At 51.9% G+C, this 25,369-nt stretch overlaps 1 protein-coding gene across 8 annotated transcripts in view; it reads left to right on the forward strand.

The window, feature by feature from the left end:
• The window catches only part of kst (spectrin beta chain, non-erythrocytic 5 kst), a 35,478-nt gene extending 22,044 nt beyond the window's left edge, over nt 1-13,434 (forward strand). For 3 of the 8 annotated variants that reach the window (XM_033384649.1, XM_033384650.1, XM_001352819.4), the window contains 7 exons: nt 44-3,017; nt 3,320-3,459; nt 3,520-11,035; nt 11,097-11,433; nt 11,500-11,622; nt 11,746-12,399; nt 12,796-13,434. In XM_033384649.1, the coding sequence (XP_033240540.1) occupies nt 44-3,017; nt 3,320-3,459; nt 3,520-11,035; nt 11,097-11,433; nt 11,500-11,622; nt 11,746-12,399; nt 12,796-13,061 (12,010 nt within the window). In that variant the 3' untranslated portion in view covers nt 13,062-13,434. Of the gene's footprint in view, nt 1-43; nt 3,018-3,319; nt 3,460-3,519; nt 11,036-11,096; nt 11,434-11,499; nt 11,623-11,745; nt 12,400-12,560; nt 12,633-12,795 lie in introns of all 8 variants that reach the window. The other 5 variants (XM_015188433.2, XM_015188431.2, XM_015188430.2 and 2 more) reach the window with 5 other exon arrangements.
• The last annotated feature ends 11,935 nt before the right edge of the window (nt 13,435-25,369 follow it).

Consider the following 25,369-nt stretch of genomic DNA (forward strand, 5'->3'; position numbering starts at 1 on the left):
TAAAAGATATTCTAAACTATTTTGTTCTGTTCTGTTTCGGTAGATACAAAGAGCGCAGCGAGATCGAGGCCTTGTACTTCACCATCAACACTCTGTTGAAGGCGCTGAATCAGCCGCCGTACAATCCGCACGATGGGGTGATGGTAAATGACATCGAGAAGGCCTGGCAGATCCTCGAGTATGCCGAACACAACCGCGAAGTGGCGCTGCGCGAGGAGCTGCTGCGGCAGGAGAAGCTCGAGCAGTTGAACTACAAATTCGAGAAGAAGTCGGTGCTGCGCGAGGGCTACCTCAAGGAGATGATCCAGGTGCTGTCCGATCCGCGGTACCTGCGTCAGGTGGATGCCACACTGAAGAAGCACGAGGCCATCTCGGCGGACATACTGGCGCGCGTGGAGCGCTTCAACGATCTGACGGCCATGGCCAACGAATTGGAGAAGGAGAACTATCACGGCAAGGAGCGGGTGAAGAAACGCGAGCAGGAGGTGATGGAAAAGTGGCGAAAGCTGCTGGAACTGCTGGAGAACCAGCGCCTCAACCTCTCGCAGATGAGCAACCTGATGAATCTGCTACGTGAAATCGCCAGCACCACGGAGTCCGTAAGGGAGCTGCAGCAGCAGTTCGCCTCGGAGGATGTGGGCCCGCATCTGCTGGGCGTCGAGGAGCTGCTGCAGGCGCACTCGCTGCAGGAACTCCAGGTGAACACGTACGGGGAGACGCTGAAGCGCTTCAATCGCCAGGCGGTGCCCTACAAGAGCTCCGAACACAAGGATGCCGCCGTGCTGGCCCAACGCCTCGGCGAGCTGGAGGAGGCCTACTCGGAGCTGATCAGGCGCTCGGCCGATCGGCGGGCACGCCTGGAGGAGGCCCGCAACTTCCACCATTTCATGGAAGACTACGACAACGAGGAGAGCTGGCTGGTGGACAAGCAGCGCATCTGCAAGACGGGCATCACAGCCAAGGACCTGCGGGCCGTGCTGTCCCTCCAGCAGAAGCACAAGGCGCTCGAGGATGAGATCAAGTCGCGGAAGCCCAAGTCCTCGCAGATGTCGGACGCTGGCAAGCGACTGATCGGAGAGAAGCATCCGCGTTCCAGCGAGATTAAGAGCCGCATTGATTCCCTGGCGGAGCACTGGCAGGCCCTGGAGGCCCTGGTGGAGGTGCGACGCCGCCAGCTGGAGGATGCGGCAGAGGCCTACCAGTTCTACACGGATGCCAACGAGGCAGAGTCCTGGCTGAACGAGAAGATGGCCTTGGTCAACAGCAAGGACTACGGCAACGATGAGCCCTCCGCCCAAGCGCTGCTCCAACGACATCGCGACCTCCAGGGGGAGCTGAATGCCTACTCCGGGGACATCCTGAACCTCAATCAGCAGGCGGACAAACTGATCAAAGCCGGCATCTGCACCCTGGAGCTGACGGCTGCAGAGCCAGAGCTGCCCGACGTCGAGCAAGAGGAGTGGATCAATGAGACGCGCCTCGTGCCCAAGGAGGTGTGGGAGGACGAGTGGGTGGAGAAGTTGGAGCACAAGAAGGTCACGGAGACAAAGATGCTGCCGCACGTGCGCTCGCAGTTCCCCTTCGAGGGGCAGGGCATGAAGATGGAGAAGGGCGAGGTGATGCTCCTGAAGTCGAAGACCAACGACGACTGGTGGTGCGTGCGCAAGGACAACGGTGTCGAGGGCTTCGTTCCAGCGAACTATGTGCGCGAGATCGAGCCCCGCCCGGTGGCCTGCATTGTGCCCAAGGCTGAGAAGGTCAAGTCCCTGCAGAAGGTCAAGAAAACCATTCTGGTGCGCCAAGTGGTGCCCGTGAAGAGGATTAAGCCGGTGAGTGTCGCCCCCAAGCCGCTCGTCCAGCGCCGTACCTCCACGCAGAGCATCAACGAGAACGCGGACAGCGTGGAGAAGCGCCAGCAGAGGATCAACGCCACCTACGACGAACTGCAGGAGATGGCCCAGAAGAGGCATGCCCTCCTGGAGGATTCCATCCATCTGTTTGGCTTCTATCGCGAGTGCGACGATTTCGAGAAGTGGATGAAGGAGAAGGAGCGTATGATCAAGTCGGACGACGGGGAGGGCGTGGACAATGCCAAGCGGAAGTTTGAGAAGTTCATCACGGACCTCTCGGCCGCCTCGAAGCGCGTGGAGGAGATCGACGGGGCAGTGGACACCTTCCGTCGGCAGGGCCACTCGCAGCTGGACAAGATCATTGCCCGCCAGCGCCAGATCCATCAGATCTGGCAGCGTCTCAACAATGCCAAGGCCCAGCGCGAGAAGAGCCTGGAGGGAGCGTCCAGTGTGGAGCTCTTCAATCGCACCTGCGACGAGGCCAAGGTCTGGATGAGCGAGAAGATGCTCCAGCTGGACACGGCTGTCATTACACCCGATCTGCGCACCGTTCAGGCCCTGCAGCGTCGCCACCAGAACCTCGAGCGAGAGCTGGCGCCAGTGGAGGACAAGGTGAATCGCGTCACGTATCTGGGTAACTCTGTAAAGAATGCCTATCCCGCGGAGCGTGACAATGTCAACGGGCGCCAGCAGGAGGTCCAGGACATGTGGCAACAGGTGCAGCAGCGCGGCAACGACCTGCGCAACCGCATCGAGAGCGAGGTCGGCCAACAGATATTCAACAACAGCGCCAAGACCCTCCTGGCATGGATCGATTCTGTGAAGGATCAACTGAATGCCGACGAATCGGCACGCGATGTGGAGACGGCCAACAATCTGCTGAAGAAACACAACGACCTGGGCGACGACATCCGGGCTCACGACACGGAGTTCATCGAGGTCATTCAATTGGGCAAGCAGCTCTCCGATGGCAAACCCGACATGGCCGAAACTGTGGCTCTGATTGAGCGGTTGAAGGCCGAGCAGGATGCCATCCACAGGGGCTGGGCGGAGAAGCAAAAGTGGCTGCTGCAGTGCGTCGAGCTGCAAATGTTCAATCGCGAGGCGGACAAAATTGATGCCACCACCAAGAGCCATGAGGCCTTCTTGGAGTACAACAATTTGGGGGTAAGTGGAGCTCCATTTCTAGCTTTAAGCAAGGATACATAGGTGACGTACTTTTCCTGGTGTCTTATTTTGCCAGAGAGAGCCATAAAAAAGGAATGCATCGTCACCTCTATATCAATGTACCCTGCAGTGCCTTTTCGACTGTCAAATCTGCCAATAGTTTTTTATCGATAGTTGCCATCACTATTTGTGTATTCAAATATCACATATCTAATGCAACTGTTATCGATGGCTGGCGTTACGCGCGTTATTTGAATTTGTAATCGCAAATCTAATTCCTTAATTGTTTTTCCTACTTTTAGGCATCTCTCGACGAAGTCGAGGCCATACTGAAGCGTCATTTGGACTTTGAAAAGAGCCTAATGGCCCAGGACAAGATCCTCAAGGGCTTTAGCGACAATGCAGACAAGTTGATTGCCAATGATCACTATGATGCCAAGTAGTAAGAGTCCCGCCATCGCCTTTAGTGGCATTTCCCTAACCATAAATCGATTTCTTGCAGCATCGGCGACCGACGCAATCAAGTGCTGGGCAAACGAAAGGCCGTCAAGGATCGGGCATTCGAGCGGAAGCGTCTGCTGCAGGCCTCCAAGGACTACAACAAATTCGCCGCCGAGGCTGACGACTTGAAGGTGTGGCTGCAGGACAAGACGAAGATTGCAGGCGATGAGAACTACCGGGATCTGAGCAACCTGCCCAGGAAGCTGCAGAAGCACAAGGCCTTCGAACGGGAGCTGCGCGCCAACGAGGGGCAGCTGCGGAACATCAACAAGGATGGGGAGGATCTCATTCAAGCGGGCAATCGTGTGCCAGAGGTGGAGTTCCGTGTGGCGGACCTGAACAAGAAGTGGAAGGATCTGCTGGCGCTGTCCGAGGACAAGGGCCGGAAGCTGGAGCAGGCCGCCTCGCAGCGAGAACACAATCGCGCCCTCGAGGATGCCAAGAAGAAGGTGGACGAACTGGATTCCGCACTCAAGAGCAAGGATGTGGGCAATGATCTGCGCAGCTGCAAGGATCTGATCAACAAGCAGCAGATCCTCGAGTCGGAGATCACCATCTGGGACCAAAAGGTGGCCGAACTTGTGTCCACGGGCGACGACATGGCCCACGAGGGCCACTTCAATGCCAAGAACATCGAGGATGAAACCAAGGAGCTGCAGCAGCGGTTCAAGGACCTGCGGGATCCCACGCAGAAGCGCCGGGACAAGCTGGAGGAGAGCCTGAACTTCCACAAATTCGTATTCGAGCTGGATGCAGAGTTCCAGTGGATCAATGACCATCTGCCTGCCGCCAAGTCGAATGAGCTTGGCCAGAACCTCCACCAGACGCAGTCGCTGTACAAGAAACACAAGAAACTGGAGGCCGAGATCAAGGGGCACCAGTCGATGATCAACAAGGCGCTGCAGGCGGGCCAGACACTGGTTGCCCAGCAGCATCCAGAGAGCGAAAATGTGGCGGCGCTGTGCAAGCAGCTGGAGGCCGCCTGGCAGGACCTGGAGCTCCACTGCAATGAGCGGTCCCGCAAGCTGGACATGTCCCTGAAGGCCCAGCAATATCTGTTCGATGCCGGGGAGATCGAGTCCTGGTTGGGTGAGCGCAACAATGCCCTGCGATCCACGGAATACGGCCGTGATCGCGACTCTGCGGCCAAGTTGCTCACCAAACACAAGACGATCGAACTGGAATTGGACACCTATTCGGGCATCGTCACCGAAATGGGCCACAGCTGCGCCGCCATGGTGGCTGCCAATCACCCGGACAGCAAAGTGCTCACCGCCAAGCAGCAGCTGATCGAGAAGATGCTCAAGTCGCTGCACAAGCTGGCCTCCCAGCGGCAGGGACGGCTCATGGAGAGCCTCAACAAGCACGAGTACTTCCTGGAGTCGGACGAGGTGGAGCAATGGATACGGGAGCAAGAGCAGACGGCCTCCTCGGAGGACTACGGCCAGGACTTTGAGCACTTGCAGCTGCTGCAGAACAAGTTCGACGATCTGAAGCACCGCGTGGAGGTGGGAGCCGATCGTGTGGATCAGAGCGAGCTGCAGGCCAAGAAGCTCATCGACACGGAGAGTCCCTACGCCAACGAAGTGGAGAAGCGACAGGAGCGGCTACGGACATCGTGGGAGAATCTGCTGCAGCTGCTGAACCAGCGCGAGCAGAAGCTGCATGCCGCCGGGGAGATCCATCGCTTCCATCGGGACGTGGCGGAGGCCCTGTTCCGCATTCAGGACAAGAATGCCGCCCTCTCGAACGAGCTTGGCAAGGATCTGAACTCTGCCTTGGCATTGCTGAGGAAACACGAGGGTTTCGAGAACGATTTGGTGGCCCTGGAGGCACAACTGCAAGTCCTAGTCGAGGACTCGGTGCGTCTGCAGGCCAAGTATCCCTCGAATGCTGTGGCCATCGCCCAGCAGCAGGACAAAGTGGTGGCTGCCTGGAATGACCTGAAGGAACGTTCGACCGCACGCGGGGATCGCCTGGCGGCCAGCTCCGATCTGCAGACATTCCTCACGGACGTCAGGGACATTGTTTCATGGTCCTCCAACCTGCGGGCGGCCCTCCAGGCGGAGGAGCACGTCAGCGATGCTGCCGGAGCCACTGCCCTGAAGATCCAACACGATGCCATTTACGGCGAGATCGAGGCCCGGGAGGACAAGTTCCGGTATCTGAACGAGTTGAGCGATTCGATGGTGCAGACGGGACACTATGCCGCCGCCGATGTGGAGGAGAAGTGCGCCGCCATGCTGGACGAGCGACAGAAGCTGCACGCCGCCTGGAACAAGAAGAAGATCATGCTGGAGCAGAAGATCGATCTGTTCTGCTTCCTGCGCGACGCGAAGCAGATTGATAATCTGTCCAGCAGCCAGCAGGCGGCCCTCAGCAGCTCCGACTTCGGCCAGACGGTGGAGGATGTGCAGAACCAGATCAAGAAGCACGACGAGTTCGAGCGACTCATCCAGACACAGGAGGAGAAGGTGGCCCTGCTGCAGGAGCACGGAAGGAAACTGATCGAGCAGCGGCACTACGACAGCGCCAACATCCAGACAATACTCCAGGGAGTGCTCGCCCGCCGCCAGAAGGTCAAGGATCTGTGCGCCGTACGCCGATACAAGCTGGAGGATGCCCTGCTCTATGCCAAGTTCGTGAGGGATTGCGCCGAAGCGGAGTCCTGGATCAGCGAGAAGCAAAAGAAACTGGAGGCAGATGCCGCCAACTACGCGGAGGTCACGAACCTCGACGAGAAGATCAAGAAACTGCAGAAGCACCAGGCCTTCCAGGCCGAAGTGGCCGCCAATCAGGGCCGCATCAAGGAGATCCAGGACACGGGCGTCATTCTCTTGAGCAAACAGCACGAATCGTCGCCGGAGATCAGACTGGCCATCGAGAGGGTCCTGAATGCCTGGCAGGGACTTCTCGCAGAGTTGGATCAATGCGGCCGCGGGCTGGAGGAGGCACAGGACATCCTCGAATTCAACAACCAGCTGGACAAGATCGAGGCCTGGATTAGGGACAAGGAAATGATGGTGCAGGCCAGCGACACCGGCAGGGATCTGGAGCATTGCAATGCTCTGATGCGGAAGCTCGACGACGTCGACTCGGACATGCGAGTGGACGACCAGCGGGTGAAGCACATCAACCAGCTGGCGGACAAGCTGATCAATCAGGCCCAGCTGCCAGAGGACACGCAGAGCGTGGACAAGCGACGACGCGACTTCAACCACAATTGGCGGCAGCTCCAAGGGGCCCTGAATGCCTATCGTGCCCTTCTTGGCGGAGCCAACGAGATCCATGTGTTCAATCGCGATGTGGACGACACGGCGGAGCGCATTGCGGAGAAGTCGCTGGCCATGAGCTCGGCGGACACCGGAAGAGACCTGGCTGCCGTCGAGGCACTGATTCGCCGAGAGGAGGCCCTGGAGAGGGACATGTCTGCCGTCAAGCAGAAGATCGATCAGCACGAGACGGCAGCGCAGTTCCTCATCGGAAAGTATCCCGAAAGAGGCGCCCAGCATATCGAGCGGAAGCTGGAGGAGCTCCACAAGTCGTGGGCCAATCTGCAGAGCCTTTCGGTGCGACGACAGAGTGTCCTGAACGAGGCCTACCTCGTGCACAAGTTCGTGTCGGACGTGCGCGAGCTGGAGCTGTGGGTCAACGACATGGTCAAGAAAATGAACAACGCCCAGGCCCCGTCGACCATCAACGACTGCGAGACGCAGCTAGAGCTGCACCAAGAGCGCAAGGTGGAGATCGAGGGCAGAGATCAGGCCTTTGTGGGCCTCAAGCAGCACGGCGAACAGTTGTCCGGGAAGCAGAAGCCATCGGAGAACGTCAAGAAGTATCTGCTGGTGCTGGAGGAGCTCCACCAGACGCTGCACGAGGCATGGAGCGAGAGGGCCAGGGACCTGACGGAGGCCCACCAGCTGCAGCTGTTCAAGGCGCAGGTCGAGCAAGTGGAGATGTGGTTGGCCAACAAAGAGGCCTTCCTCAACAACGACGACCTGGGCGACTCGTACACGGCGGTGGAGCGTCTCCTCAAGAAGCACGATGCCTTCGAGAAGCTGCTGAACGCGGACCACGTCGATACCCTGCAGAAGTTCGCCCAAAGCATACTCGAAGGCGATCCGAAAGACGGGGACCTGATCAGGGAAAAGCTCGCCTACATCCTGCGGCGCAAGCAGAAGCTGCTGGATCTGTCGGAGGAGCGAAAGCAGCGACTCCTGCAGTCCCTGCAGTTGCAGGAATTCCTGCGGAGTCTCTACGAGATCGACCGCTGGCTGGTCCAGAAGCTCCAGGGGGCGCTGGACGAGAACTACCGCGAGCCGAGCAATCTGCAGTCCAAGATCCAGAAGCACTCCACCTTCGATGCGGAGCTGTTGAGCAACAGTCCGCGCGTGCAGTCGGTCATCAGCGAGGGTGAGCGCCTCATCAAGGGCGAGCACTTTGCCAAGGACGAGATTGCGCAGCAAGTGCAGCTCCTGGAGGGCGACTGGCTCAAGCTGAAGGCCGCCTCGCAGGCCAAGAAGGAGAAGCTGCAGCAGGCCCACGAGGCCTTGGCCTTCAACCGAAGCGTCGACGAATTCAACAACTGGATGGACGATGTGGAGCTGCAGCTCTCGAGCGAGGACTATGGCAAGGATCTGGCCACCGTCAGCAATCTGCTGAAGAAGCACGAACGCCTCGAGGCCGACGTGGCGCACCACAACGACCTGGCGGATCAGCTGAAGCTCAAGGACGAGCGCTTCTTCCAGGCGGATCACTTCCTCAAGCACGAAATCCACGAACGGGCAATGGCCAGCATCAAGCGGTACAACACGCTGCACGAGCCGATTGCCATTCGCCGGGAGAACCTCGAGGACTCCCTGAGTCTGCAGCAGTTCCTGCGCGATGCCGAGGACGAGCTCCAGTGGCTGGCCGAGAAGCAGCTGGTGGCTGGGTCCCAGGACCTCGGCAGCAGTCTGCTCGCCGTGCAGGGACTCCAGAAGAAACACAATGCCCTGGAGGCGGAGCTCACCTCGCAGGAGCCGCTGATTCAGGCGCTCCTGCAGCGCGGACAGCAGATGATACGCGACAATCACTTCGCCAGCGAGGAGCTGCAGTACAAGTCGGAGCTGCTGCAGAAGCAGCTCCTCCAGCTGCGCGACCTGGCGGCCATTCGCCGCCTCAGACTCCTCGACGCCGTCGAGAGCCAGCTGTTCTATGTGGAGGCCAACGAGGCGGACGCCTGGATGCGGGAGAAGCGACCGATTCTGACCAGCAGCGACTACGGACGCGATGAGATCTCTGTGCAGGGACACCAGAAGAAACTGGAGGTCCTGCAGCGAGAGCTCACCTCGTTCCGTCCATCCATCGACAAGGTGAACAAACTGGCCACGGGATTGGTGGAGCGCAATCACTTTGACAGCGCCAACATCCAGGAGAAGAACGGCCAGGTGGAGCAGCAGTACGGGGACCTCCTGCGTCTCGCCAAGGAGCGCGAACTGCGTCTCGGCGAGTGCAAGAAGCTCTTCGAGTACCTGCGCGAAACGGAGGAGCTGCACGAGTGGGTGGGCGACCAGATGGCCGTCACGGCCAGCGAGGACTACGGCGAGGACGTGGAGCACGTCGAGCAGCTGATGCTGGCCTTCGAGTCCTTTGTGTCGAACCTGAACGCGAATGAGGCGCGTGTGGAGGCCTGCCTGGACCGCGGCGACCGCCTCATCCAGGAGAACAATCCCTACCGCAACTCCATCAAGTCGAAGCGCGACGAAACGAAGCAGCTGTGGGACGAGCTCAAGGATCTGGTGAATGCCCGCCAGGATGCGCTGGCCGGGGCCAAGCAGGTGCACGTCTACGACCGCGTGGCCGATGAGACCATCACGCTGATCCAGGAGAAGGACGCCTCGCTCATTTCCGAGGACTATGGCCAGGATCTGGAGAGCATCCAGGCGCTGGGACGGAAGCATCTGGTGTTCGAATCGGAGCTTGTGGGCATCCAGGGTCAGGTCGAGTCCGTGCTGGCAGAGGCCGTGAAACTCGGCGAGATCTATCCGGACGCCAGGGAGCACATCGAGGTGAAGCGGGACGAGACGGTGGAGGCCTGGACGGACCTCAAGGATAAGACGACGGCCAGGAAGAGCAAACTCTCGCAGGCGGAGCAGCTGCAGTCGTACTTCGACGAGTACCGCGATCTGATCGCCTGGATCAACGAGATGCTGGCCAAGATCACGGCCCCCGACCTAGCGAACAGTGTGGCCGGAGCGGAGCTCCTTTTGGCCAGCACCAAGGACCACGACGCGGAGATCTGTGCGCGCGACGAGACCTTTGCCAACTTCGCGTCCAACGGACAGCAGCTGATCAAGGAGAAGCACTTCCTCGCGAACGAGGTGGAGGATAAGATCAAGGTGCTGCACTCGCGGCACGAGCTGCTGAAGCTGACACTCCGCCAGAGGCGGGATATCTACGAGCTGAACCTGGACACGCAGCTGTTCCTCAAGGATGCGGAGATCCTCGAGCAATGGATCAGCAGTCGGGAGCCGCAGCTGAAGGATGCCAAGCTCGGGGACTCGATACCCCAGGTGGAGGATCTGCTGCGACGCCACGAGGACTTTGAGAAGACAGTGGCCGCCCAGGAGGAGAAGTTCCAGGCCATCAAGCGGATCACGCTACTGGAGCAGCTGTTCCGCAAGCAGCTGGAGCAGGAGAAGATCTCCAAGCGGCAGGAGAAGGAGCGCCAGGAGAAGGAACGCCTCGAGCAGCTCAAGCAGCGGGAACTGCAGCGCCTCGCGGACGAGCGCAGACGCGCCGAGAAGCAGCAGGAGCATCGCCCACAGCAGGAGAAGACACCCATCTTCTCCTCGCCGATGGTCACGATATCCGGCACAGCGGCAGGCGCAGGAGCAGCCAGTGGCCCCCATTCGCCGGCCGTCAGCCAGGCCACACTGCGCCCCACCTTCGGGGATGAGAACGAGCACATGGCCCTGCAGAAGAGCAGCTCTAGCGGCATGTTCGGGGATCGGCTGCGACGCGGCTCCGCGGATGCCAATGTGAAGCGAGCGGAGAGCATGAAGGTGCAGCCGAAGCAGCCCAAGCGCACGCCCTCGTTCACCACGCGTCGACGCGCGCAGTCCTTCCGCAAGAACCAGAAGGGCGAGGGCTTTGACCTGCCGCCCGTCGAGATCCAAGGGATGCTGGAGCGCAAGCACGGGCTGCAATCGGGCGGCAAGAAGGCGCCCGTTCGCTCCTGGAAGCAGTTCCACACGGTGCTCTGCGGCCAGCTGGTGTGCTTCTTCAAGGACGAGAACGATTTCCTGCAGCAGAAGACGGCCACGGCTCCAGTGAATATCCTGGGAGCCAAATGCGAGCGAGCCGATGACTACACAAAGAAGAAGTACGTGTTCCGGCTGAGGCTGCCCGACGGCTCGGAGTTCCTCTTCGAGGCGCCATCGCTGGACATCCTGAACGATTGGGTACGCAAGATATCCTTCCACGCTAGTCTGCCGCCAAATCTACAGCTCCTGAGCTACGACGAGTCTATGAAGGTAACAAAACGGAACAGGACTCGAGCCTTGAATGATTTCTAACGTGTTTTTTTCTGTGCAGCAACAATCGAGCAGCTCGCCGGACATTAAGGTTAGCAGCAGCGTGGAGTCGCCCGTGAGTTCGAGGAACTCCTCGCCGGACTCGCAGCGTCGTGCCAGCAGTGGCCAGACGCTGGATGTCACGGCCACACCGCAGATGGCCTTCCTGCAGCGACAGATGCAACAACAGCAGCAGCAGCAATCGCAGCCCAGCTCCCCCACTTCCCCCACTTCCCCCACAGCCGGAGGCTTCGATCAGAAGCCGCCAATTCCGCCGCGTGGCGCACCGCCAGTGGCCAGCAATCGCCAGAGCCAGGAGAATCTAGTGGTCCTGCGCAATCGCCAAAGTTCGAGCAATGGTAGGATGGGAGGTGCACCGTTGGGGGCTCCAAGAGTTGAAGCTAATGATGGATTCCCCTTTTCAGATCTAACCGATGGACGCTCTGCCACCTTACCCGCCGGAATGACTGGAGTCCAGCAGCAGCAGAACGGCAGCACCAAGGACGACAGCACTGGGCTGCAGCGCAACAGCGAGGCCAGACAATCGGGTGAGTGTCCTCCGGCCGTCGAACCATATGAATCGAGTAGAGATTCTGTGCGATCCATTTGTCTGTTTGTTCCACAACTCCACAACAACACCACACATTATTCCTCCACTCACAATTCCAAAGATAATCCGCCGCCATTGCCAACCACGATGCCACCCGTTGGGGGCCATGGCCATGGCCACCATCATCAGCATCAGCATCCCCAACATCCCCAGCATCAGCATCAGGCCCAGGTGCAGCAGCGCATCAATGCCTTCAATGCTGCGGCCAGCAGCAACCAGCAGCAGCCGGACTTCTACAGCAACAATCTGACGAGACAGCAGCAGCACCATCACATGTCGCCGCAGAGGGTGCCCTCGTTGGGCACGGGACGGATCGACTCGACGCGCAAGTTCATCGAAATGGAGGCGGCACAGCAGCAGCAGCAGCAGTCGCCCAATGGGAGCCCCGCCAAGCGCACCGTCAGCTACTCGAACTCCAGCAGCGGTGCGAGCAGCAATGGCAATGGCAATGGTAATGTGAAGTCCACTACGACTACGGCCACGACCACTGTCAGTAGTAGCACATCCACCTCCACGAGCAGTCGCACGGTGTGGCATCTAACGAGCTCTTCGCCCACCTCATCGACCAAATCGAAATCATCAGCCTCTGGGGAGCCGGCATCATCGTCATCATCATCCAACAACAACAACATCAGCAACGCCATCAGTAATCCAAGCTATATGGGTCTGCATCTCCAGAATAACAATAACGAATCAAGTGGATATGGATTTGGTGGTTAGAAGAGTCCTAACATTACTATATAGCATGTGGAATGATGTAGCTCTTAAGAATGGAATGGTCTTTTCTCTACTTCTCTAAAAATACCTCCTCTCTCTCTCTCTCTCTCTCTGTGTTTCTGCATGCCTGTTTCTCTGTAACCCATTTATGCGGAGAAGGTACCTCCTCTTCCTCCACTGTTAAATCTGCAAAGCTGACGCGTCGATCCTATCTGCGCACGAGTTTACAAAGTATTCAGAATTTCCTATATATTGTATAATCCTCTCCTTTTTAGGCTAAGAAACGTATACCTCACTTTCTGTTACACTCCACAGCACCCCACATATGCATGCTTTTTCCTCGCCATTGAATCAGATCTCCCAGCACTCACACTCTTCTGTTTATGCTTCGCAGGTTGGGGCACTACACGCTTTGAGAGCAACAGGCCCGTATCCTTGCAGCCGGACTCCATTAGCTTCTCCCGTGTGTCCGCCGAGAGCTCCAGCGAGAGCGAGGCGCAGTCCATATCCTCAGTGTCTGGGGTGAAGGGCAGCAGCGGCGGCAGCAGTAAGGGGACTAAAGAAGAGCGTCGCAGTGGCATGTTCCGCATCTTTGGCCGCAAGGGCGACAAGGAGAAGGAAAAGGACAAGCGGCGATCCAGTCAAGTGCCGCCACAGTGAAAGGGGCAAAGGCAAATCGAGCGGAGGCAAAGCATTACAAACTAATCAAAACAGACCGAATTGTTTTTGTATTTTTTTTATATAAAGATAAATATATATACCCCATAATAATTTAATTTGTATCCCAAAAAAAAAACACACACACCCCCAACAAAACACATTGCGCCAAGGGCAGTATATCTTAAAAAAGCAGTAAAAATATGAAACGCCTTTACTTAGAGCTAAAGCGATTGAAGAACGATCGATTAAAAGTATATATATATAAAGTCAATGTTTTAATTGCATTATAAAATCTATGTGTAAGTCTTGTTCGTTGTATGATTAAATGTAATTTTCGTAAAAAAAAAGATTTAATAAATATTATACATACATATGTGTATGCAGAATATATGTGAAACAAATTCCAATGCTTATCAATTCGTTTAATCTCGATCACTAAGCGGTTAGAACGTCCAGATCCAGAGCTATAGCGGTTCAAAGACACTGGCAATATCCTTGGTTTTCCTTGATGCCTCCAAAAAATCCTGCCCCGCCCTGATCCTTGATAAGGACCACATTAATCAAGGATATTCCCCCGATCATAGGAAGCCACTGCATACTCAGATCGTCCCACAAGTAGAGCAGAAAACTAAATATGTTTGACTGGGCATGTCGAGGTCCCAATCCAAGGATCAATGAAAGTTCTCTAATCGCATTCGATAAATTCTGCATCCATTTTTTCCCTTTCAACTATTGCCAAGCAATCATAATGTATTCTTCTACCAGCATAGGTAATATTGGTAGCATATGTCAACGATAGTCAGCGGCTAGTCCACCACTAGCTATAAGTGTCATCACCGGAACACATGGTAAATATGCATGTGGTCATCTGTCTCTCTCTCTTTCATTTCTTACACCAACACCAGCCGTTTTATCTCGCTCTGGCCACAAACTGCTATGCCGCGACCCCGTCCTCTTACATGCCAGGTAAAGTTATTAAGCTATTATATATTAATTAACTTTACTTAAATCTTCCTTTCATTTTAGCAGGACGCGACCACGGACACCGATATGCCCACCATCGTTTATCAGGGACCCTTCTGGTCTTTCGGTTTATACGATCGTGTGGACGCTCGATGACAGCTATCCACTCCAAGCGCCTGACTGGCAGATATCGCGACATGCCAATCTTCGGTAGGCTATATCTCAGACAAATAGGGCCAGATCGGTGAAGGACCTACTTTCCCAGGATCGCGAGGACCCATGGATGTCCTTCCTTCCGATGGCAGTCGACTGGCAGGACTATCCCGATCACGGAAAGGTATGCCGCGCCCCGATCGGCTGTCGTATGGCAGAGATATAGCGAACAGAAAAAACCAGTATTTTAATCATATGCCAATCTTGGGTAAGCTATATCTCAGACAAATAGGGCCAGATCGGTGAAGGACCTACTTTCCCAGAATCGCGAGGACCCAAACTGTCGATTTGCACCAAAATCTCGACTTCGAGAACGAGGCCGATTTTTGGCAAATTTAATGATGTAACCATCATGATTTTTTGCGAAAATCGTGTAAAAATGGATGTCCTTCTTTCCGATGGCAGTCGACTGGCAGGACTCTCGCAATCACGGAAAGGCATGCCGCGCCCCGATCGGCTGTCGTATTACAGAGATATAGCGCACAGAAAAAACCAGTATTTGAATGATATGCCAATCTTCGGTAGGCTATATCTCAGAACTATAGGGCCTGATGGGTGAAGGACCTACTTTCCCAGAATCGCGAGGACCCAGACTGTCGATTTGCACCAAAATCTCGACTTCGAAAATGAGGCCGATTTTTGGCAAATTTAATGATGTAACCATCATGATTTTTTGCGAAAATCGTGAAAATATGGATGTCCTTCTTTCCGATGGCAGTCGACTGGCAGGACTCTCGCAATCACGGAAAGGCATGCCGCGCCCCGATCGGCTGTCGTATTACAGAGATATAACTTACCGATTAGACCAGTATTTGAATGATATGCCAATCTTCGGTAGGCTATATCTCAGAACTATAGGGCCAGATCGGTGAAGGACCTACTTTCCCAGGATTGCGAGAACCCAGACTGTCGATTTGCACCAAAATCTCGACTTCGAAAATGAGGCCGATTTTTGGCAAATTTAATGATGTAACCATCATGATTTTTTGCGAAAATCGTGTAAAAATGGATGTCCTTCTTTCCGATGGCAGTCGACTGGCAGGACTATCCCGATAACGGAGAAGCATGCCGCGCCCCGATCGGCTGTCGTATTGCAGAGATATAACTTACCGATTAGACCAGTATTTGAATGATATGCCAATCTTGGGTAAGCTATATCTCAGACAAATAGGGCCAGATCGGTGAAGGACCTACTTTCCCAGAATCGCGAGGACTCAGACTGTCGACTTGCACCAAAATCTCGACTTCGAAAATGAGGCCGATTTTTGGCAAATTTAATGATGGTTACATCATGATTTTTTGCGAAAATCGTGAAAAAATGGATGTCCTTCTTTCCGATGGCAGTCGACTGGCAGGACTATCCCGATAACGGAGAAGCATGCCGCGCCCCGATCGGCTATCGTATTGCAGAGATATAATTTACCGATTAGACCAGTATTTGAATGATATGCCAATCTTCGGTAGGCTATATCTCAGACAAATGGCGCCAGATCGGTGAAGGACCTACTTTCCCAGGATCGCGAGGACCCAGACTGTCGATTTGCACCAAAATCTCGACTTCGAGAACGAGGCCGATTTTTGGCAAATTTAATGATGGTTACATCATGATTTTTTGCGAAAATCGTGAAAAAATGGATGTCCTTCTTTCCGATGGCAGTCGACTGGCAGGACTATCCCGATAACGGAGAAGCATGCCGCGCCCCGATCGGCTATCGTATTGCAGAGATATAACTTACCGATTAAACCAGTATTTGAATGATATGCCAATCTTGGGTAAGCTATATCTCAGACAAATAGGGCCAGATCGGTGAAGGACCTACTTTCCCAGAATCGCGAGGACTCAGACTGTCGACTTGCACCAAAATCTCGACTTCGAAAATGAGGCCGATTTTTGGCAAATTTAATGATGTAACCATCATGATTTTTTGCGAAAATCGTGTAAAAATGGATGTCCTTCTTTCCGATGGCAGTCGACTGGCAGGACTCTCCCGATAACGGAAAGGCATGCCGCGCCCTGATCGGTCCATAAATAGTCGAGATATAGCCAAAGAAAATATTAAGAATTCAGACATTTTGGTCGCCCACAAAGGGCCATCACGAAGGGTCCATGGGTCCTTGCAGGCGTACTCAAGCCAATCGTACTAAGCAGGTCAGGGCAATCGAGCAGCAATGGTCCTTCCATCCTAGAGGGAGGAGAGATGCACGAGACGAAATCTGCGGGCTTTATGGATGCCAGGATGGGCTACAGCTTCAAAACGCGTGAGTGAATCAGTATATAATTGTAGACATATTTTAAAGTATATCTTCTTTCACAGAGAACTTATGTACCCTAAGCTTCATCTCAAACCGAGTCGTATCCGATTTCCCCTAGCCATACGGAGTCCTATCCAAGCATTAGCGAGGCGTATTCGAGACAGACCGAATCCTATCCCACCCCTTGCAAGATCCGAACCTAATAAGCCATCGTCATCCTTCGACCTGGCCAGCGACAACAAGGACTTTGACTATGGCAACCAAGGGAGGGGCTACGAGAGCTAGGCGGGCTGCTAGACTCTAGATAGATCTCGTTGTTGTTAGGTTTAGGGATATACTTTAGATAGTAGATGTTAATGTTTCCCACTTGTATATTGATTTATACTAAGTTAAGTTATGTGTGATGAATAAAAAAACTATTGAAAAATCATCCTTGCTGTATCCTGTAATGGGGGAACTATCCCGATACCAAAAAGGTCGGGCACGAACAGATCGGTTCACAAATAGCGGGGGAAAAATCATATATTTGATTGGGAAAAATGTCCTTGATCCTTGCTAAGGATTCCATTAAATCAGGGACATTCCTCTGATTTCAGGAAGCCGCCGCAAGTCCCTATAGAGCCACGAATAGCCGTGAAAACTATATTTGTATGGTTAGGGTTGTTGTAGTCCTTACAGAAGGATCAGGGGGATTTTTCTTGTCACGGGGGGCCATGACACGGACTAAGGATTCCATTAAATCAGGGACATTCCTCCGATTTCAGGAAGCCGTCGCAAGTCCCTATAGAGCCACGAATAGCCGTGAAAACTAGATTTGTATGGTTAGGGTTGTTGTAGTCCTTACAGAAGGATCAGGGGGATTTTTCTTGTCACGGGGGGCCCCGATCGGGCCACAAATACAAGCACACAAAAAAAGAAATCAGCATAAGGTCGTTGTTTTTTTTTTGTTGAGCTTTATTTCAAGCAAAAAATAAAAATCATGAAAAACGTTGCATACTTTTGGGGTTTGAAAAATGGCGGGAAAATTAAAAAATTTAAAAAAATCTAGCGACCTTCTGCTGATTTCTGTTCGCCTGGTATCCCAGATCTGAAATGATCGATTTGGGCCTTTGAGCGGCCGCAAGTTGAGAGTTGTTGTTGTACAACAATTGACAACGACAACTTTTGATGTTGTCTCCGTTATTTGTGGCCGGATAAGGACGTGAGGCGGCTTCCTAAGATCGGAAAAACATCCCTGATTTGGTGGAGTCCTTATCAAGGAAGAAGGATCAAGGATATTTATATTGTTTTCTCCGTTATTTCTGGCCCGATCGGGGCGTGTCATGGCCCCCCGTGACAAGAAAAATCCCCCTGATCCTGCTGTAAGGACTACAAAATCGTCAACCATACAAATCCTGCTTTCACGGCTATTCGTGGCCCGATAGGGACTTGCGACGGCTTCCTGAAATCAGAGGAATGTCCCTGATTTAATGGAATCCTTAGTCCGTGTCATGGCCCCCCGTGACAAGAAAAATCCCCCTGATCCTTCTGTAAGGACTACAACAACCCTAACCATACAAATCTAGTTTTCACGGCTATTCGTGGCCCGATAGGGACTTGCGGCGGCTTCCTGAAATCAGAGGAATGTCCCTGATTTAATGGAATCCTTAGAAAGGATCAAGGACATTTTTCCCAATCAAATATATGATTTTTCCCCCGCTATTTGTGAACCGATCTGGGCGTGCCCCGCCACTTGGAATCGGGATAGTTTACCCAATACAGGACACAGAAAGGATGATTTTTCAATAGTTCTTTTATTCATCATAACTTAGCTTAGGATACATCAATATACAAGTGGGAAACATTAACATCTACTATATAAAGTATATCTATCTAGAGTCTAGCAGCCCGCCTAGCTCTCGTAGCCCCTCCCTTGGTTGCCAGAGTCAAAGTCCTTGTTGTCGCTGGCCAGGTCGAAGGATGACGATGGCTTATTAGGTTCGGATCTTGCAAGGGGTGGGATAGGATTCGGTCTGTCTCGAATACGCCTCGCTAATGCTTGGATAGGACTCCGTATGGCTAGGGGAAATCGGATACGACTCGGTTTGAGATGAAGCTTAGGGTACATAAGTTCTCTGTGAAAGAAGATATACTTTAAAATATGTCTACAATTATATACTGATTCACTCACGCGTTTTGAAGCTGTAGCCCATCCTGGCATCCATAAAGCCCGCAGATTTCGTCTCGTGCATCTCTCCTCCCTCTAGGATGGAAGGACCATTGCTGCTCGATTGCCCTGACCTGCTTAGTACGATTGGCTTGAGTACGCCTGCAAGGACCCATGGACCCTTCGTGGTGGCCCTTTGTGGGCGACCAAAATGTCTGAATTCTTTATATTTTCTTTGGCTATATCTCGACTATTTATGGACCGATCGAGGCGCGGCATACCTTTCCGTGGTCGAGATAGTCCTGCCAGTCGACTGCCATCGGAAAGAAGGACATCCATTCTTTCACGATTTTCGCAAAAAATCATGATGTAACCATCATTAAATTTGCCAAAAATCGGCCTCATTTTCGAAGTCGAGATTTTGGTGCAAATCGACAGTCTGGGTCCTCGCAATCCTGTGAAAGTAAGATCCTTCACCGATCTGGCCCTATTTGTCTGAGATATAGCTTACCCAAGATTGGCATATGATTAAAATACTGGTTTTTTCTGTGCGCTATATCTCTGTAATACAACAACCGATCGAGGCGCGGCATACCTTTCCGTGGTCGGGAGAGTCCTGCCAGTCGACTGCCATCGGAATGAAGGACATCCATTTTTTCACGATTTTCTCAAAAAATCATGATGTAACCATCATTAAATTTGCCAAAAATCGGCCTCATTTTCGAAGTCGAGATTTTGGTGCAAATCGACAGTCTGGGTCCTCGCGATTCTGGGAAAGTAGGTCCTTCACCGATCTGGCCCTATTTGTCTGAGATATAGCCTACCGAAGATTGGCATATCATTCAAATACTGGTCTAATCGGTAAATTATATCTCTGCAATACGGCAGCCGATCAGGGCGCGGCATGCCTTTCCGTTATCGGGAGAGTCCTGCCAGTCGACTGCCATCGGAAAGAAGGACATCCATTTTTACACGATTTTCGCAAAAAATCATGATGGTTACATCATTAAATTTGCCAAAAATCGGCCTCATTTTCGAAGTCGAGATTTTGGTGCAAATCGACAGTCTGGGTCCTCGCGATTCTGGGAAAGTAGGTCCTTCACCGATCTGGCCCTATTTGTCTGAGATATAGCCTACCGAAGATTGGCATATCATTCAAATACTGGTCTAATCGGTAAATTATATCTCTGCAATACGGCAGCCGATCGGGACGCGGCATGCCATTCCGTGGTCGGGAGAGTCCTGCCAGTCGACTGCCATCGGAAAGAAGGACATCCATTTTTTCACGATTTTCGCAAAAAATCATGATGGTTACATCATTAAATTTGCCAAAAATCGGCCTCATTTTCGAAGTCGAGATTTTGGTGCAAATCGACAGTCTGGGTCCTCGCAATCCTGTGAAAGTAAGATCCTTCACCGATCTGGCCCTATTTGTCTGAGATATAGCTTACCCAAGATTGGCATATGATTAAAATACTGGTTTTTTCTGTGCGCTATATCTCTGTAATACAACAGCCGATCGGGGCGCGGCATGCCATTCCGTGGTCGGGAGAGTCCTGCCAGTCGACTGCCATCGGAAAGAAGGACATCCATTCTTTCACGATTTTCGCAAAAAATCATGATGTAACCATCATTAAATTTGCCAAAAATCGGCCTCATTTTCGAAGTCGAGATTTTGGTGCAAATCGACAGTCTGGGTCCTCGCGATCCTGGGAAAGTAGGTCCTTCACCGATCTGGCCCTATTTGTCTGAGATATAGCTTACACAAGATTGGCATATGATTAAAATACTGGTTTTTTCTGTGCGCTATATCTCTGTAATACAACAGCCGATCGGGGCGCGGCATGCCATTCCGTGGTCGGGAGAGTCCTGCCAGTCGACTGCCATCGGAAAGAAGGACTTCAATTTTTTCACGATTTTCGCAAAAAATCATGATGGTTACATCATTAAATTTGCCAAAACTCGGCCTCATTTGCGAAATCGAGATTTTGGTGCAAATCGACACTCTGGGTCCTCGCGATTCTGGGAAAGTAGGTCCTTCACCGATCTGGCCCTATTTGTCTGAGATATAGCCTACCGAAGATTGGCATATCATTCAAATACTGGTCTAATCGGTAAATTATATCTCTGCAATACGGCAGCCGATCGGGACGCGGCATGCCATTCCGTGGTCGGGAGAGTCCTGCCAGTCGACTGCCATCGGAAAGAAGGACATCCATTTTTTCACGATTTTCGCAAAAAATCATGATGGTTACATCATTAAATTTGCCAAAAATCGGCCTCATTTTCGAAGTCGAGATTTTGGTGCAAATCGACAGTCTGGGTCCTCGCAATCCTGGGAAAGTAGGTCCTTCACCGATCTGGCCCTATAGTTCTGAGATATAGCCTACCGAAGATTGGCATATGATTAAAATACTGGTTTTTTCTGTGCGCTATATCTCTGTAATACAACAGCCGATCGAGGCGCGGCATACCTTTCCGTGGTCGGGAGAGTCCTGCCAGTCGACTGCCATCGGAAAGAAGGACATCCATTTTTTCACGATTTTCGCAAAAAATCATGATGGTTACATCATTAAATTTGCCAAAAATCGGCCTCATTTTCGAAGTCGAGATTTTGGTGCAAATCGACAGTCTGGGTCCTCGCAATCCTGGGAAAGTAGGTCCTTCACCGATCTGGCCCTATAGTTCTGAGATATAGCCTACCGAAGATTGGCATATGATTAAAATACTGGTTTTTTCTGTGCGCTATATCTCTGTAATACAACAGCCGATCGGGACGCGGCATGCCATTCCGTGGTCGGGAGAGTCCTGCCAGTCGACTGCCATCGGAAAGAAGGACATCCATTCTTTCACGATTTTCGCAAAAAATCATGATGTAACCATCATTAAATTTGCCAAAAATCGGCCTCATTTTCGAAGTCGAGATTTTGGTGCAAATCGACAGTCTGGGTCCTCGCGATCCTGGGAAAGTAGGTCCTTCACCGATCTGGCCCTATTTGTCTGAGATATAGCTTACACAAGATTGGCATATGATTAAAATACTGGTTTTTTCTGTGCGCTATATCTCTGTAATACAACAGCCGATCGGGGCGCGGCATGCCATTCCGTGGTCGGGAGAGTCCTGCCAGTCGACTGCCATCGGAAAGAAGGACATCCATTCTTTCACGATTTTCGCAAAAAATCATGATGTAACCATCATTAAATTTGCCAAAAATCGGCCTCATTTTCGAAGTCGAGATTTTGGTGCAAATCGACAGTCTGGGTCCTCGCGATCCTGGGAAAGTAGGTCCTTCACCGATCTGGCCCTATTTGTCTGAGATATAGCTTACACAAGATTGGCATATGATTAAAATACTGGTTTTTTCTGTGCGCTATATCTCTGTAATACAACAGCCGATCGGGACGCGGCATGCCATTCCGTGGTCGGGAGAGTCCTGCCAGTCGACTGCCATCGGAAAGAAGGACATCCATTCTTTCACGATTTTCGCAAAAAATCATGATGTAACCATCATTAAATTTGCCAAAAATCGGCCTCATTTTCGAAGTCGAGATTTTGGTGCAAATCGACAGTCTGGGTCCTCGCGATCCTGGGAAAGTAGGTCCTTCACCGATCTGGCCCTATTTGTCTGAGATATAGCTTACACAAGATTGGCATATGATTAAAATACTGGTTTTTTCTGTGCGCTATATCTCTGTAATACAACAGCCGATCGGGGCGCGGCATGCCATTCCGTGGTCGGGAGAGTCCTGCCAGTCGACTGCCATCGGAAAGAAGGACATCCATTTTTTCACGATTTTCGCAAAAAATCATGATGGTTACATCATTAAATTTGCCAAAACTCGGCCTCATTTGCGAAGTCGAGATTTTGGTGCAAATCGACACTCTGGGTCCTCGCAATCCTGTGAAAGTAAGATCCTTCACCGATCTGGCCCTATTTGTCTGAGATATAGCTTACCCAAGATTGGCATATGATTAAAATACTGGTTTTTTCTGTGCGCTATATCTCTGTAATACAACAGCCGATCGAGGCGCGGCATACCTTTCCGTGGTCGGGAGAGTCCTGCCAGTCGACTGCCATCGGAAAGAAGGACATCCATTCTTTCACGATTTTCGCAAAAAATCATGATGGTTACATCATTAAATTTTCCAAAAATCGGCCTCATTTTCGAAGTCGAGATTTTGGTGCAAATCGACAGTCTGGGTCCTCGCAATCCTGTGAAAGTAAGATCCTTCACCGATCTGGCCCTATTTGTCTGAGATATAGCTTACCCAAGATTGGCATATGATTAAAATACTGGTTTTTTCTGTGCGCTATATCTCTGTAATACAACAGCCGATCGGGGCGCGGCATGCCATTCCGTGGTCGGGAGAGTCCTGCCAGTCGACTGCCATCGGAAAGAAGGACATCCATTCTTTCACGATTTTCGCAAAAAATCATGATGTAACCATCATTAAATTTGCCAAAAATCGGCCTCATTTTCGAAGTCGAGATTTTGGTGCAAATCGACAGTCTGGGTCCTCGCAATCCTGGGAAAGTAGGTCCTTCACCGATCTGGCCCTATAGTTCTGAGATATAGCCTACCGAAGATTGGCATATGATTAAAATACTGGTTTTTTCTGTGCGCTATATCTCTGTAATACAACAGCCGATCGAGGCGCGGCATACCTTTCCGTGGTCGGGAGAGTCCTGCCAGTCGACTGCCATCGGAAAGAAGGACATCCATTTTTTCACGATTTTCGCAAAAAATCATGATGGTTACATCATTAAATTTGCCAAAAATCGGCCTCATTTTCGAAGTCGAGATTTTGGTGCAAATCGACAGTCTGGGTCCTCGCAATCCTGGGAAAGTAGGTCCTTCACCGATCTGGCCCTATAGTTCTGAGATATAGCCTACCGAAGATTGGCATATGATTAAAATACTGGTTTTTTCTGTGCGCTATATCTCTGTAATACAACAGCCGATCGGGACGCGGCATGCCATTCCGTGGTCGGGAGAGTCCTGCCAGTCGACTGCCATCGGAAAGAAGGACATCCATTCTTTCACGATTTTCGCAAAAAATCATGATGTAACCATCATTAAATTTGCCAAAAATCGGCCTCATTTTCGAAGTCGAGATTTTGGTGCAAATCGACAGTCTGGGTCCTCGCGATCCTGGGAAAGTAGGTCCTTCACCGATCTGGCCCTATTTGTCTGAGATATAGCTTACACAAGATTGGCATATGATTAAAATACTGGTTTTTTCTGTGCGCTATATCTCTGTAATACAACAGCCGATCGGGGCGCGGCATGCCATTCCGTGGTCGGGAGAGTCCTGCCAGTCGACTGCCATCGGAAAGAAGGACTTCAATTTTTTCACGATTTTCGCAAAAAATCATGATGGTTACATCATTAAATTTGCCAAAACTCGGCCTCATTTGCGAAGTCGAGATTTTGGTGCAAATCGACACTCTGGGTCCTCGCAATCCTGTGAAAGTAAGATCCTTCACCGATCTGGCCCTATTTGTCTGAGATATAGCTTACCCAAGATTGGCATATGATTAAAATACAGGTTTTTTCTGTGCGCTATATCTCTGTAATACAACAGCCGATCGGGGCGCGGCATGCCATTCCGTGGTCGGGAGAGTCCTGCCAGTCGACTGCCATCGGAAAGAAGGACATCCATTCTTTCACGATTTTCGCAAAAAATCATGATGTAACCATCATTAAATTTGCCAAAAATCGGCCTCATTTTCGAAGTCGAGATTTTGGTGCAAATCGACAGTCTGGGTCCTCGCGATCCTGGGAAAGTAGGTCCTTCACCGATCTGGCCCTATTTGTCTGAGATATAGCTTACACAAGATTGGCATATGATTAAAATACTGGTTTTTTCTGTGCGCTATATCTCTGTAATACAACAGCCGATCGAGGCGCGGCATACCTTTCCGTGGTCGGGAGAGTCCTGCCAGTCGACTGCCATCGGAAAGAAGGACATCCATTTTTTCACGATTTTCGCAAAAAATCATGATGGTTACATCATTAAATTTGCCAAAAATCGGCCTCATTTTCGAAGTCGAGATTTTGGTGCAAATCGACAGTCTGGGTCCTCGCAATCCTGGGAAAGTAGGTCCTTCACCGATCTGGCCCTATAGTTCTGAGATATAGCCTACCGAAGATTGGCATATGATTAAAATACTGGTTTTTTCTGTGCGCTATATCTCTGTAATACAACAGCCGATCGAGGCGCGGCATACCTTTCCGTGGTCGGGAGAGTCCTGCCAGTCGACTGCCATCGGAAAGAAGGACATCCATTTTTTCACGATTTTCGCAAAAAATCATGATGGTTACATCATTAAATTTGCCAAAAATCGGCCTCATTTTCGAAGTCGAGATTTTGATGCAAATCGACAGTCTGGGTCCTCGCGATCCTGGGAAAGTAGGTCCTTCACCGATCTGGCCCTATTTGTCTGAGATATAGCTTACACAAGATTGGCATATGATTAAAATACTGGTTTTTTCTGTGCGCTATATCTCTGTAATACAACAGCCGATCGAGGCGCGGCATACCTTTCCGTGGTCGGGAGAGTCCTGCCAGTCGACTGCCATCGGAAAGAAGGACATCCATTTTTTCACGATTTTCGCAAAAAATCATGATGGTTACATCATTAAATTTGCCAAAAATCGGCCTCATTTTCGAAGTCGAGATTTTGGTGCAAATCGACAGTCTGGGTCCTCGCGATCCTGGGAAAGTAGG

This window comes from Drosophila pseudoobscura, chromosome X (assembly GCF_009870125.1).
Source record: "Drosophila pseudoobscura strain MV-25-SWS-2005 chromosome X, UCI_Dpse_MV25, whole genome shotgun sequence".
NCBI classification, from domain to species: domain Eukaryota; kingdom Metazoa; phylum Arthropoda; class Insecta; order Diptera; family Drosophilidae; genus Drosophila; species Drosophila pseudoobscura.